The 14,652-nt window shown below is 41.1% G+C and overlaps 1 protein-coding gene across 2 annotated transcripts in view; it reads left to right on the forward strand.

Moving 5' to 3' along the window:
• The first annotated feature begins 2 nt into the window (after positions 1-2).
• Positions 3-14,652, forward strand: part of TCEANC2 (transcription elongation factor A N-terminal and central domain containing 2) — a 31,622-nt gene continuing 16,972 nt past the window's right edge. Inside the window, exons 1-3 of one of the 2 annotated variants that reach the window (XM_036026141.1) lie at positions 3-273; positions 800-1,002; positions 8,215-8,356. In XM_036026141.1, coding sequence (XP_035882034.1) covers positions 135-273; positions 800-1,002; positions 8,215-8,356 — 484 coding nt within the window. In that variant the 5' untranslated portion in view covers positions 3-134. The remainder of the gene's footprint in view (positions 274-799; positions 1,003-8,214; positions 8,357-14,652) is intronic. The other variant, XM_028513634.2, reaches the window with a different exon arrangement.

Raw genomic sequence — 14,652 nt, forward strand, 5'->3', positions numbered from 1 at the left:
TTTGAGGGGCACGCTGGGACACGTAGTTCCCCACTGGCAGGAGGCGCACGGTGCGGTCCGGAAGGCTGGTCTGGAAGAACTACAGCCGCCCCTGGCGCGACCGCAGCCTCTCCCTTCGCAGTGCATTTTGGGGAATGTGGTTTGCTGTGCTCCTGAGGCCCCTCCGGACAACTACCGCCCTGGGAAGAAGCCTTCGTTCAGTTTCATCAGGCTTGGAGGCCTCAGGAGGTGTTCTCTGGAGGGGCCTAGCTGCTGCCAGGGCTGCTTTTCCTGGTGCGTTTGTTGCTAGTTCCCCTTTCTGGGCTCCTGAGTGCTGAGGGAAGAGGAAGATGGTTTTTACTTTTGCTTGGGGATCCGGAAGACTGTAGTCGCGGGTAGGGTCCTCTGACCTCCAAGCAGTTCATGGAGATGGTTGCTTCTTGGGAGGACCCTGTGGAGATATGGAAGCGGTTGTTGATTGCTGGTTACTAAGGGAACCCTTGGGATTGCGGCTATGCTGGGGTGGTTGTTAAGAGAGCTTTGTTGGACCCAGTGGAACTTTAACCCTAACACAACCCAACCTAAGTTGGAAGAGGCTTGTCACTAGGATCGGTATTGGCCTGGGCCAGTTTGGGGTCCCCGCCACAGTATGCGCTTCTGAAAGCTGGGCCTCTCCTAACTGAAACCCATCATTGTACAAGTTTCATTTCTTAGAATGATGCTACCTTTTCCAAGAGACCATCCCGTAAATTCCAACCAATAGTCTTCATTGGTTCAGGAATGCTTCCAGAATGTAGAGAACCCAATTGTGTCACTTTAGGGAACACACATCCCAGCAGTTTGGATGACGTTTTAGAATCTGCCCTCTTTCTTGAGCAGAACACACCGCAGGCACGTGAAGGTAGTTGGAGTCCCCTAGAAATGGATAAATTCGTCATTCGAACACCTAGGCCCCAGAGTAGTCCTCAGAAGAAAGATCCTGGAAGAAAGATTTACAAGCAGGCCACGATTGAATCTCTGAAGGTGAGAGGGGATCTGGGACTAAAGAAAACGTGCAACGGACTGGGATAGCAAGGTGGTGTGGAGAAGTTCTGTGGAAGACCTGTGAATTATTTTTGCTGTGCTTCCTCTCCGATGTGTTCCTGACCACTCCTAAGTTTCCCCGGTACCCTCTACTGACTTATTGATCAATTCCCACGTTTCTCTTACACTCTTTTCATTACTTTGGCGTTTTAGTATGTTTTGCCCCCTGTGTTATTCTTGTGCAAAATTTTGTCCATTAGGAATGTGAAAGTACTGAGTGATTCTATGTACCCTGTGTACGCTCGTAAGGCTGGGTGATGACTGTGTACCCTCCTATCTTGTTGGCCAGACTGTATCACGTGACCTCCATTCCTACAACTGAGAGTGGGAAAGAGGCTGTTGTAGTGGACCCTTTGCAGCCGGAGTGTCTTAGCAAGAAAGAATCAAGGAACAGACAGGATAGACAACCAACAAAGTCCGTCTACATTGACACCCAATTAATGGTAAAGTAATTATTATTTTACCAAAAAACAAAAAACCCTGCTTATGATTAGTTCCCTTTGTCTTCTTGAACCTCTCCTCCTCCATATCTGACTGTCCTTTATTGGTTTCTCTTCCTCCACTAGACTTCTAATGTTTGTGTTCCCAAGAGCTTTGTTATACATTTTATGTATTTAGCCAGGGTGACCTCATTCATGTTGAGACTTCCCATGCTGATGACTACTTACTTGGACCTCCAGCCTAGATTTCTGAGGGTGAGAGTGGAATTTGAGGCTAGACAAAATGTGCAGAGAATTGTGATAGCAAGGTGGCATTCTGTGCACTTGACTTGTGTACTCAGGTGGACTCTTCTTCTAGATATGCCACAGGCGTACCAGCTCCAGGTAAGAAAGCAGTGCAGAGGACTGGAAACAGCAGCCCTGGGTTCCAGTCCTTGCTGTGCAGCTGGGTGATCTTCAGCAAGTCATTTCCTTCTGCGGGATCTCAGTGTGTCCTCATTCCTAAAACGTAGGGTTGAACAATGTCACTGTTTTTTTAAAGGAGTACTGTTGTCATTTGGAGTAAAATAATTATTAATTGTTTGGAACTGTCCTGTGAGTTGTAGGAAGTTTAGTATCCCTAGCCCTCAGACACCTCCCATGGTGCTAACCAAAAATATCCTCATGCTTCCAAGCAGCCCTTGGTTGGTTGTTTGAGACCTGCTGAACTCCAGATCATCTTTAAAATCACTCCTTGTCTCACAGTTCTGTGACTTCATGGAACACATTCAAGTTGTCGACTGTCTCTGTTTTTTCAGTACTCATGGATAATTGTATACAGCAGTGATTCTCAGTGAGGGACAGTGGTGGGTGGGATTGTGGTATCAGACTGTCTGGAAGGAAAAGAGGAGGGTAATAATTAAACTATACGAACACTCACATATAAACACCCATATTCTACTTTACTTCTGCCTGTCCCTTCTCCCCTCTGTGTCTCTACTTTTGTGCCCTAGTTCAGAAACACTGTATGATTCCATAGGAAGATTATGGAATCAGAAGAAACAGTAGGCATACGGAATACCATTTCTATTAAATGCAATAGCTTTTCTTTCAAGCTTGTTCTTTATTCTCCTGTATTTACTTTGTGTCCATATACCCAGTAATTAGGACTAGAAACGGAAACAATCCTTAACTCTTTTCTCTCTTGTATGCAGTTTTTCAACCCTGCTTCCTAAAATCTTTCCTGTCCTTACACATCCCACTATAAATTCAAAACTGTTAATAGTTCTTATGTGGAGCAGTGCCATGGTCTCTTAACTTAGCATTCCCCATCATTCTCCCCTCCACATGTTAGCCAGAGAAGTAAATCTTAAAAAAATGAAAATCTACTCAAGTCATCTCCCTGCCTAATCCTTCAGTGGTTTCTCCTTACCTATCGATAAAGACATTTCTCTATGTGAGACCCAAGGCCCTCTATGACCTGGCACCTGCCTGCCTCATCCCCTGCTGGCTCTTCGTATGTGCACTTCATTCAGTGTCAACCACTCACAATTTACCAAATATGTGCTCTTTCATACCTCTGTACCTTTATATATGCTTTCCCGTTTGCTTAGAATGGCTTTACTCCCTTGTCTTGGAACTGATATGGTATAGTTATTAAAAACACAGACTCTGGAGCCAAACTGTCTATGTTAAAATCCCAGCTCTGCCATTACTGCTGGTGTGATGTTGGACAAGTTATTTATTTTGTGTCCCCTGTGCCTAGCACAGGGCTTAGCATATAGAGGTCTGCAACACATTTTTCTGAGTGACCAAATGAACTAAAACTCCAAAAGCCTTGGCATGGCGTGTGTTACCTTTTCTGTTCTGACCCCGTGAGCCTATTGTCTCATCCCTCGTAGCTTCCTATTCACAGGAATACTTTCCAGCCGCACCCCATTTCTCGCTGTTCTCTGTATAAGCTATTCTCTTTCATGCCTCCAGGGCTTTGAATATTGCTGGTCCCTTTTCCTGGAAAACCTTTCTCTTTCTTTTTACAGAGTGAATTCCTACTCCTTTGTCAACCCACACAAATGCAACTTTCCCTGTGAATTGTAGATTATAAATTTCATGAGTACAGGGACCTTGGTTATTTTATTTACCTCTGTATTCTTGGACCTATCACAGTGCTTGACACATACATAAGTAGTCAGTAAATTTTTGTTAAGTGGCTATTGAAAGGCTTTCCAGGTCCTTTGGGGGAGTTCATTCTTCTCTCTTAGCACTTGGCTCAACTATCTGTTACAGCACTTACCTCACTGTATTATGTTTACCTGATTACCTGCAGTTCCCCAGTCTACTGTGAACTCCTGCAGACGGGGGCCACAGTGTCGTACTTTGTTCTAATTCTGCTCCAGTACCTAACACAGTGCCTACTGCATTGTAAGTAGAAGTTTATTGAGTAAATAAGAATCATCTTTATTTGGAGGTACCCTTGCAGGATCTAGATATTAAACTATTCTATAAATATTATTTTTTTGAAGATTTTACTTATTTATTTTTAGAGAGGGGGAAGGGAGGGAGAAAGAGAGGGTGAGAAACATCAGTGTGAGAGAGGAATATTCATTCGGGCCGGGCAGGAGCATGTGTACTCAGGCATGTGCTCTGACCTGGAATCAAACTGGTGACCTTTCATTTTGTGGAGCAATACCCATCCAACTGAGCCACACCAGTCAGGGCTCTATAAATATTATTGTGAAATAATTTTATGTCCAGCCCTGTGCTAGGTACTCTAGGGAACATAAGAGAAATTCAAGGTCAAAGTATGAGCCCTCGTGAGATTTCCTGTTAGAGAATCATAGCATAAGAAATTCTTAAGTAATGATATAAAATCATAGTGATCCATGATATATTTGGTTTTCGGGCAATAAGAGTTAAGAGAGAAGAGAGCTCAGCGTCTGTTTTAGTGGTCAGAGCACCCTAAAGGGGATGGAAAGATTTGACTAGGTAGAAGGAAGTAGTGGCAGATAACCATTCAATAAGTGGTACCTGCTGTCCTCTTTCCTTTATGCACACCTACCTGCTTACTTTCACGTGTACACAATGATAAATTACAACCAAGTTGAATTCAGTGTGAGTTCTGGAGAGTTAGTTAGTGCTACTCTCTGCCAGATGACTTATTCCCCACACCAGCATCACATTTTGATGCCAAAAAATGTGCTGAATGTTCAAGCCTCAATTTCCTCATCAGTGACATCAGAAGTAACAATATCTAACCTGCAGTGTTGTTATAAGGGCTAAATAAATAAATGCATGTTGAAAGGGCTAGGCATTGTGCCTGGAATGTAGTAAAAACCAAGTTTCCTTTTTTCATGTACAGAAAAGAGAGGCTTGTGCAGTAAAACTAGAACTGAGAACCCTGATGATGATGATGATGATAGTAGTAATGACTACTACTAACATTTACTGAGCCCATTCCAATGGGCCAGGCATCGTGCTTTCCATAAATTAACTCTAAATTCTAATAACAGCTCTGTGAAATGGATGCTTTTATCATTTATATTTTACAGTTGAAGAATCTAAGGCACAGAGAGAGTAAGTAGTTTGCTCAAAGTCATGCAGCTATAAATGGCAGAGCTGGGATTTGAACTAGATGATCTGATTCAACAGTCTGCCCCTTATATGATAAACTGTTTCTAAAAAGTGGAGTTTCTGAATGCCATGCAGAGGAAGTGTAAAAATCTTAGAATATTAGGACCACTGTACTTCTTTTATCAGTATAGTGCAAGTAATTTTGCCACAGCCTTATCACATTCAGTGAAAGTGATACTCAGTAGAGCTCATGCAGGGTGTATTTGAATGGTAAAGGTTACTTTGGTTAATCCCTTCTTATTCCCTTAAGGGAACGTGATTTCTTCTGTTGGTTGCAATAGGAGATTTTATTTTATTAAAGATTCTAGAATACACTAATTCTTTTAGGTTTAGCACTTAAGAATGCTCTGTAAACCTTTCCTTCCTTTGTGGGATTGACTAGCCAACATCTGTCTCCTGCCCCAGCCAGTGGAATGGTGCCCATGTGATTGCTTATGAGAGAATCGTTGTCCCTAATTGGTTTTGTCAAACCTGATATTTCAGCCAGCCATAACTATAAGACCAGATGTGTTTGAAGAGCACCTCTTCTTTCTGGCAACAACCATTCCACTACTCATTGTAGCTGCCCCATTGGTATTTCATGTTCACTTCCCTTGTTCCTCTCCATAATTCTGATACAAACTTGAAATATCTGTTTGGGGCCCATATTTGGACAAAAATAAGGACATATTCTTTGTGTATATGGAATTCTGCTCTGAAACTGGCTGCTATATTTTTCTATTTCTGTTCTAAAATTTCAGATCTGAAAGCTATGCTGTACTTAGTCTTTGAGGGTAGAAATGGCTTTGTTCAATTACACATACTGAGCACTAGGGATAGAGAGACAAATGAATTGTTCCAGCCCTCAAGTCGCTCACAGTCCGGTGGGGCAGACAGCCTTGTAGATAAGTATATGCAGAAAGCAGAGATACAGTAATAGAAGTCTGTACAGAATACCAAGGGACCCAACAAGGAGTATGGTCAAATGTGGTTGGAGAGAGGCAAGAGTGGCTTCATAGAAGAGGTGATGCTTAAAGAGAATCTTAAAAAATAAATAGGCAAAGAAAGAACATCCGAGGCAGAGAGTGAAATACTGTGATTCGTTTAGGCAGCTTTAGACCCTTTGGTGTATCTGCAGCAAATGATGAAGCTGAAAGGGTGTCAGAAGCCAAGTCACGTAAGGCCTTCTATGCTGTGCAGAAGAGTGTGGGCTTCCGTAGTTCCATATGCTAGAATGAGCTGAGTGGAACCCCGAACCTCATTTTGACCATGTGGAAATGCTAAATAAAAAGTCTCCTAACATAGAGGTAAACTCGAAAGCAAGAACAAGAAATCCTCAGGTACAAGGAGGAAAGAGGAAATGTAAACCCAGAACTGCAAGTGGGAGCTGAAGTTGAATAGTTCTATTGAAACCAGATGTAATGCTTATGGGGCTGGGGTTTTAGGGCCAGTACGGGGATTGCAAATAAGTCCTCAGGCTAATAACCCCCATTTGAAGCTGAGAGCTAAAACAGGGCTAGCGTGCTTGAGAAAAATGAACTAGAGAAATTCCATTAGTCCAATGAAACAGCATAAAGATTGTGGACTTCCCAGGGTTTTGGATTAAAAAAAGAGTTCACTATAATGAAGTAGAACCCCACACTTATTACTGTGCATGGAGATATATATCTGTATATTTACATTTATATATCTCTGTGTATATATAGTTTAAATTCACATTATCTATAACCCTGAATATTCATTAGGAGAATAGGTTTTAAAGCTCTAAGACATTTGTATATAAAATACTATTAAAGTGGTTCATCTGGCTTTATATATATCAATGTGAATAAATGAAGAAAATGTATTGAGTGAAAAAGCAAGTTGCAGAACGATATGATGTTTATACCTTCTTCCTATTGAAAATATCCCAGTGCACTAAAACCTGATTAGCATAGTATCACAACAGAAAGGAGGGCTTTTCCTGTCTTTCCCTCACCTGCTTTTCGGATCTTGGAACCTGGAAGAGTCAGAGATCAAAGCAAGGAAGCAGATGGGAGAGGAGGAGGAGCAAAGAATCGGAAGCAAGGGAGTCTCATGTCTCTCCTCCCAGCACTACTGCTAGGCAGGAAGCAGACCCCAGCCCGGGAGGCAGTTGAGACTTTTTTGTTGCTGCTTTTTATTAAACTATCACATGAATGTAGAAAAGTGGACAGACCATGAGAGTACATCTTGACAGATTTTCACAAAGTGAACACACCCATATCACCAATATCCACATGAAGAAGCAGAACATTGCCAGGATCCCAGAGCCCCCGACACCCCCTCCCGCTCTCTAACTGGGTCCCCTCCCCAGGGTAATAACCATCTAGGTAAGAACTTTTTAATTATAAAAACAACGTTATTATTTTGTGCCTGTTTACTGTAGAAACTACAGAAAAGTTGCAACACAGAACAAAGAACTTTCCTATCCTTTCTCCCATATTCCTTAATTGTTAAAATTTTACACTAAATGGAAGTATGGTAGTTTTTCTAGGAACAAAAGGAGGGGAATGAGTTTGGTGAAGGATATAAGGAAATTGAAACTTTGTTATGTTTTATTTATGAAAAATGGCAAAATGTTCACTTTTTTTATTATAAATACTGAATTAGTCTACCTTTCTGTGTTTGAAGTTTTAAAAAATTCTTCAAACACGAGACAGTTTGAATTATATCATCTAGGAAGTGGGAACTGTTGAAGTGTGCTTTTATTGTTGAAATAAATATGTCTTTATGACTTTTCTGCTCTCTGTCCTTGTCTATGAATTAAAACACTTAAGTGAGCTATAGGGTTGATTCACCTCAGCATCGTTTTTCTTTTCTTCTTATCCTTATTGCTCTCACTGCTAAGTGCCCAGTGGTGTCTGACATGGTAAGATTAAAACTTGCACTTTTCCTAATAGATGCAACTCTCTTCCTGATTTGCAGTAAGCAGGACCTGCTTTTAAGCAATTACCCATCATTTGGGGCTATCACACACACTGTGCTGTGGTTCAGGTCATAATCAATAATTCACATGTCAATAGGAGCCCCATTAGCTCAGGTGAAGGCAGATGTCTTTCTAATGAAAATGTTCCATTTTCCAAATGACTGTTCTTTTTCCCAGAGAGTTGTGGTTGTAGAAGACATAAAAAGATGGAAAACTATGTTGGAGCTTCCTGATCAAACCAAAGAGAATCTAGTTGAAACCTTACAAGAATTAAAGAAGAAAATACCCTCCAGGGAAGTTTTAAAATCAACAAGGATAGGTATGTTCTTTCTGAATGTTATACAAAGTGCTTATATTTTGTCTCCTTCCTTTGCCTTTCAAACTCTATGTGGTAAGAGACTATTGTTCTAAAAAGTTTCCATTGGTAGCACACTAGATTTTCATATTACAGGTCTGTACAGAAGATATCCAGCCATGTAATATGAAAAAGGGACATTTATTGAAGAAGATTGTTGATACAAAGAAACATTGTATATAGGACAATGATACCTCAGTCCTCTTTGAGGTAGGCACCTCGGGACCTCACACAGTTCTCCCAATCACCATCACCATCAGCTGCCCTGTCATATTTTCCTGAATCTCATCAATGGTCTGAAATCTCTTCCTTTTCAAAAGTGATTTTGTTTTGGGGAAAAGCCAGAAGTCACAGGGCACCAAATCTGGGCTATAGGGCGGCCAAGTCACCTGGGAGATTTCATGTTTCACAGAAAAACTCTGCATGAGACATAATACATTAGCAGGTGTGTTGTCATGGTGCAGCTGCCAATCACCAGTTGCCATAGCTGCGGCCTTCTGAATCAGCTAAATAGTTTCTATGGAGGAATGTTTAAGCTTAATGCAAAATTTGATGCAGATTTGTTGCTCTACTTGCTCAGTCATTTTGAATGCGACAGCCACACAGTGCACATGCTCACTCAGTGGTGTCTCCTGCCCCCACTGACTAGTGCAGTGAAGTTGTCATTATTCACACATGTGCATTTCAGTCTACTCTTCCTGGCTGCCAGGTTACAATGATGTCATGCAAAATGATCTCGTTATATAAACAATGGCTGGACTTTTTCTGGACAGACCTCATCATACATTTTTTTTTAATTACCAGAAAAATAAAATATACAAAATACAAGCCCCCTTTTAAAAAATTGTATTCAACAGGTATAGAATTACTGTCAAATTGCTCTAAAAGTTTCTAAATACTTCAGTTTCTATGCTAACCTCATGAACTGGTAACTGGTAGGGATCTTTGGATAGTTAACATTTTGAGCGTGCTTGATCCTGGGTGTGCAAAAATAAGACATGGTTTGTGATCTCAAGGAACTTGGGGTTTGGTGGAAAAATAAGCACGTAGACAAATGTGAACATTAAGAAGTTATAGGCTGGAAATAAAAAAATTAAAATGTCCTGAGTACCACTCTGATCTATGTAAGGTATATGCTGGCATAAAGAATGAAGTAATCACTTTCACCTGGAGAATTCAAGAAAGGCTTCATGGAAGAGGCGACATTTCAGTTAACTCTTGAAAGAGGCTTGGCTTTTCTGTCTTGAGTAGAAATAACTTGCAAAGTATGATAAATAAAAACAAAATGATAGCATCCCTTGCTGCTACATTATTTGTTATAGCATTGGAGATATTTAAGAGGTAAGTCAGGGACTGTGTTGAATTGCCATTTTAGTACAGTATACAACTGTGAATAACATGCAAGGAGGGGCCAACATGTGTTCTTCAAGCTGCTCCCAACTCCCTGGGGAGTCCAGGGTAGTCATTCACAGCTGCTGTTCTTGCCCTCACACTCGTTCAGCCATTGCCTTCTCTGCCTCCCCTTGACCTCTTGTTCATGAGAAGCAGAAGAGAGAGCAGCTTCATACTGGTGCTAACAGCTGGCAAGAGCTGTGTGAAATCCCCCAGAGACCCCCCTAGAGTCTTGAGAGTTGCACCCCTGTAATATAAACCAGAATCTGAGAAAATTAGATGCTTAAAGAACATAAAACCCTATCATTATAGCCAAGGAACTGCTCCCATCTGCTGGCGATTTTCTCTTTATAGGTTGTGGTCACTAGAGGGCAATAAGACCATTCATATGAGCAGATAAGGCATTTCCACCAGTAGAGGGTACTAGTGATTAATATTTTATGACATGTATATATTTACATATATGTATGTATCTGTTCATATTTAGGCACACACCATAGTTACTATTTATGATCAGATCTTGAATATCAACACAATAGGCTAGAATTATTCTACAAATACAGACCATGATAATTTTTAAAAAATCATTTCTATTTGTTCTTTGAGTATGCTTTTAAGAATGGGTGTGTCTGATCAGCGATTTCAATTCAAGAATCATAATGAAACCACAGCAAGGTGGCTTGACTTGGGAGGAGCTGGAAACCATGTAACTTTTGTCTTGACCATACCCCAAGCTTCCCTAAACCTCAGGTTGTATGGAGTAGAAGGGTTTCTTGATTTCTTTGTACTTAAGACAATTGCTAAGCTCAAGATTCATTTGTATCATTGCCTGAGCATGTTTACATTCTTCCACCTTTAGCCTCCTGCCTGTCCCTGTCCTGTGGGCTGTAAGAGACAAATATTTACTGAGGGCCTTCTTTGTGCTAGGAACTGTGCCGGCATAATAATGGAGGCAGATATTTTGTACACCTCTTTGAAGCCTGCAGTCTAATGGAAGGACAGACAAGTTAACAAGACTTTATTGGACAATGTGATGACTGCTCTGATGATCGGGAGAAGTTAGCCTAAGGAGTATATGCTTTGGGAGTAGAGGAGGAGATGTTGAAGAATGTGTCAGGCAGGGGGTATATTATGTGAGCTCTACACAGGGGTGGAGGTGGGAGAGAGCAGGATGCATTGCAGAAACTGAAAGAAGTTTGATGTGTTTGACTTCAAGCGGGGGAGACGGTCTGTATCAGATAGAGAAGGTTCTTTGTAAGCCATTCAAAACTTTTTAGTCTTAGCATGTGTATTAGTTATCTATCCCTGTATAAAAATTACCCCCAAATTTAGCAGCTTGCCCTGGCTGGTGTAGCTCAGTGGATTGAGCACCAGCCTTCGAACTGAGAAGTCACCAGTTCAATTCCTGGTCAGGCCACATGCCTGGGTTGCAGGATGGGTCCCCAGTTGAGGGTGTGTGAAAGTCAACCGATTGATGTTTCTCTTCCTCTTTCTCCCTCCCTTTCCCTCTTTCTAAAAATAAATAAACAGCATCTTTTTAAAAAATTTAGCAGCTTAAGTATTTTTATCTCACATAGTTTTTCTGAAAGGCAGGAATCTGAGAGCTGCTTATCTGGTGGTTCTGGCTCACAGTCTCTTAGAGGTTCAGTCAGGCTGTTGGCTGTGGCTATAGTCATCTGAACATTTGACCAAGGCTTAAGGATCGACCCAAAATGGCTCACTCCCAGGATGGCTGGTAGGAGGCCTTAGTTCTACAACACTCAGGCCTCTCCTTAGGGCAGCTCGTGACATGGCAGCTGATGTTCTCCCGAACAGGTGATCCAGGAGAGGACAACCAAGATGGAAGCTACAGTGTCTTTGATAACCTAACCTCAGAAGTGACATACCATTGCTTCTGTCATGCTCGGTTGGGCACACAGACCACCCCTGGTACGATTTGGGGGCAACTACACACATGTTATGAATACTGAGAGTTGAGGGTCATTGGGGGGTGTCTTGTAGAATAGTTCCCACAATATGAATTTCTTTTTATTTAACCAAGATTTATTATACTTCTTGGACATGCAGGTTTATGCACATTTGTAGAAATTTTATGGCCATTAACCCTTCAAAAGTACCTCTCTTTCATTTTATTTCTTTGTTCTGGGATTCTACAATTAGAAGTATGTTCGACCTTTTCTTTTTCATATCCCTTAGCTTGTTTGTCATATATTTTTTTTATCTTCTTGTCTCTTGTAATGTCCTGGGCAGTTTCTTCAGATACAGATCTTCCAAATCACTAATTCTCTTTTTAGCTGACTCTAATTTGCTATTTAATCTGTACATTGAATTCTTTATCAAAAATTATTTTTCATTTTTATAAGCTTCATTTCTCCCTAAATCTGCCTCATCTAAATATTATTTGTATATTCTTATGATTGTGCCTTTTATTTCTTTAAACATTTAATGTGTAGTTCTTCTGTATTTCTCATCTGACTGTTCTCATATGTGTAGTCTTTGGTGGTTTAAATCTGTTGTTTATTGTTTCTGCTGACTAATGGTGCTTGCCTTCCCATGTGTTTGTTGACTTTTAATTGTGAGACATTATTTTCTTTCAATCTATGGGAACTACGTGGGACTAAATTGGAGACGCTTCCCTCTAGAGGGGATTAGCTTCTTTTCTTTTTTTGTTTCTAGCAATAGTGAAGGGTCACTTCTGGCCTAGAATACTGGAGCACACTTCTCAAGGATCCCAGGTCAGTATGAGAGTCCCAGGATTAGCTCTCCCTCTTCACCACTGACCCGAAAGTAAGTATTTCAGCAGTGTGGCTATTTACATCAGCCCTTAGTTTAACCCCACCCCTCTCTGAGCCTAACCCTTTAGCTTCTGCTTACTTACTTACTTACTTACTTTATTTATTTATTTATAGAGAGAGGGGAAGGGAGGGAGAAAGGGAGAGAAACATCAATGTGTGATTGCCTCTTGCACACCCCCCAAGACCTGGTCTACAACCCAGGCATGTGCCCTGACTGGGAATTGAACCAGCAACCCTTTAGTTCACAGGCCAGCACTCAATCCACTAAGCCATGCCAGCCAGGGCTCTGCTTATATTTTTGAAAGAGGGAATGAGGTGTTGTTTTTTTTTTTAAATCTAGAATCTAGTTTTACTACAGTGAAAGGGTAGCTTTAGTCCATGATAAATCCTGAGACCCTAAAGGTAGTCGATGTAATTATTGACTGGATTTTGAACGGAGGAGTGACATATACACATTAGCATTTTAGAAAAACATCATCTGGCTGCCATGTGGGGAGTGTATTGGAGAAAAGCAAACCTAGAAGCAGAAAGCCTAGTGAGGAGGCTACTAAAACATCTGGTTGAGAAATGCGGGTAGCCTGGATGGGGCAGTAGTCATGGGGATGGAGAAGTATAGTTGGAACCAAGAGACATAAATGGAGTAAAATCCTGAAGAACCTGGAAAGAGATTGGATGTTGGGAGTGAAGATAAAGGAGTGAAGGCTTGAAGCCTGGATTTCTGTTATGGCCAAATAGGTGTATAGGAATTCCACGCATTAAGATGGGGAACAGTAGGTTTGGAGGTGGGGAGATCAATACATTCAGTTTTAGACTTACTGTGTGTGACATGCCGTGGGACATCCGAGAGGAAATGTCCAAGAGAATGGTGGATGTACAAGGCTGAAGCTAAGGAGAGACTCTAAGTATATACTTGGGCGTCATCGTCAACATACAGTTAGAAACTGAGGCAAAGGAAATAGGTAAGCTTGCCCAGGAAGAGTATTTAAGAAAAGCATAGCCCAGGCTGGGTGGCTCAGTTGGTTGGAGCATCATCCCATACACCATAAGTTGTGTGTTCAGTCTCTAGTCAGGGCATATACCTAGGTTGCGGGTTCTATCCCTGGTTGGGACACATACAGGAGGCAACCAGTCGATGTTTCTCTCTCACATCAATGTGTCTGTCTCTCCCTCAAATCAATAAATATATCCTTGGGTGAGGATTAAAAAAACCTTTTTAAACAGAGAAAAGCGTAGAGCTAAATCCAAAATCTTGAAGCATACCAATATTTAGGAGACTTATCGGAGGAGACTGAGAAGATGTGACAAGGGAAACAGGAGGGAACACTGTCTTGAAATGGGATGGAGTATTTCTAGGTCAGTGGCATTCGTTGTTCTCAAAGAGTCAAATATGTTAAGTCTAAAAATTACATATTAGATTTTGCAAGTTAAGATCGTAAATTATTTTGGTAAGGTCAAGGGTAGGGTTAGGGGCAGAAGGTTGAAGAATGAGAAGGTGGTAAAGAAATGAAGCTGTGAAAATAAACAATTCTTTCAAGAATTGAAAGAAAAAAGTAATATCAGAAAGGGAACGTGGAGTTGAATAAAGTTGTCATTTTAAAGTAGGAGAGATTCTAACTGTTGACAGACAGATTTGTAGAAAGACCTCATCAGGAAGAACACACTGGACTTCGTAAGGATTGACTGTGGAGATGAGGAGGCCACGATGTCTCTCTATGTTGTTGCCATTCTTACCCTCTTCTCTGGTCCTTTCTGCCTTCAGACAGACACAAATCTTGCCCTTTAATTGTCTTTGCTATCTCTTACAGACACTTTGTTTTTCTTCTTCCCTTTATAGCCAGATTCCTTTAAAAATGATTAATAATCACAACTCCCATTTCTGTACCTCCCATTCCTTCACTGAATACTTTCTGTGCTGTCTCCGCCCACAACTACTATTATTCTCTCCCAGGATACAAGTGATTTCATTCCATCCGAATCCCATAGTCTTGACTTATACCTCATCTTCCTGGAAACCATGAATTTGAGACCATTGATTAATCTCTTTACTGTCAACATAAATGACATTGAACTTGT

Source organism: Phyllostomus discolor, chromosome 5, assembly GCF_004126475.2.
Source record: "Phyllostomus discolor isolate MPI-MPIP mPhyDis1 chromosome 5, mPhyDis1.pri.v3, whole genome shotgun sequence".
Lineage (NCBI taxonomy): Eukaryota > Metazoa > Chordata > Mammalia > Chiroptera > Phyllostomidae > Phyllostomus > Phyllostomus discolor.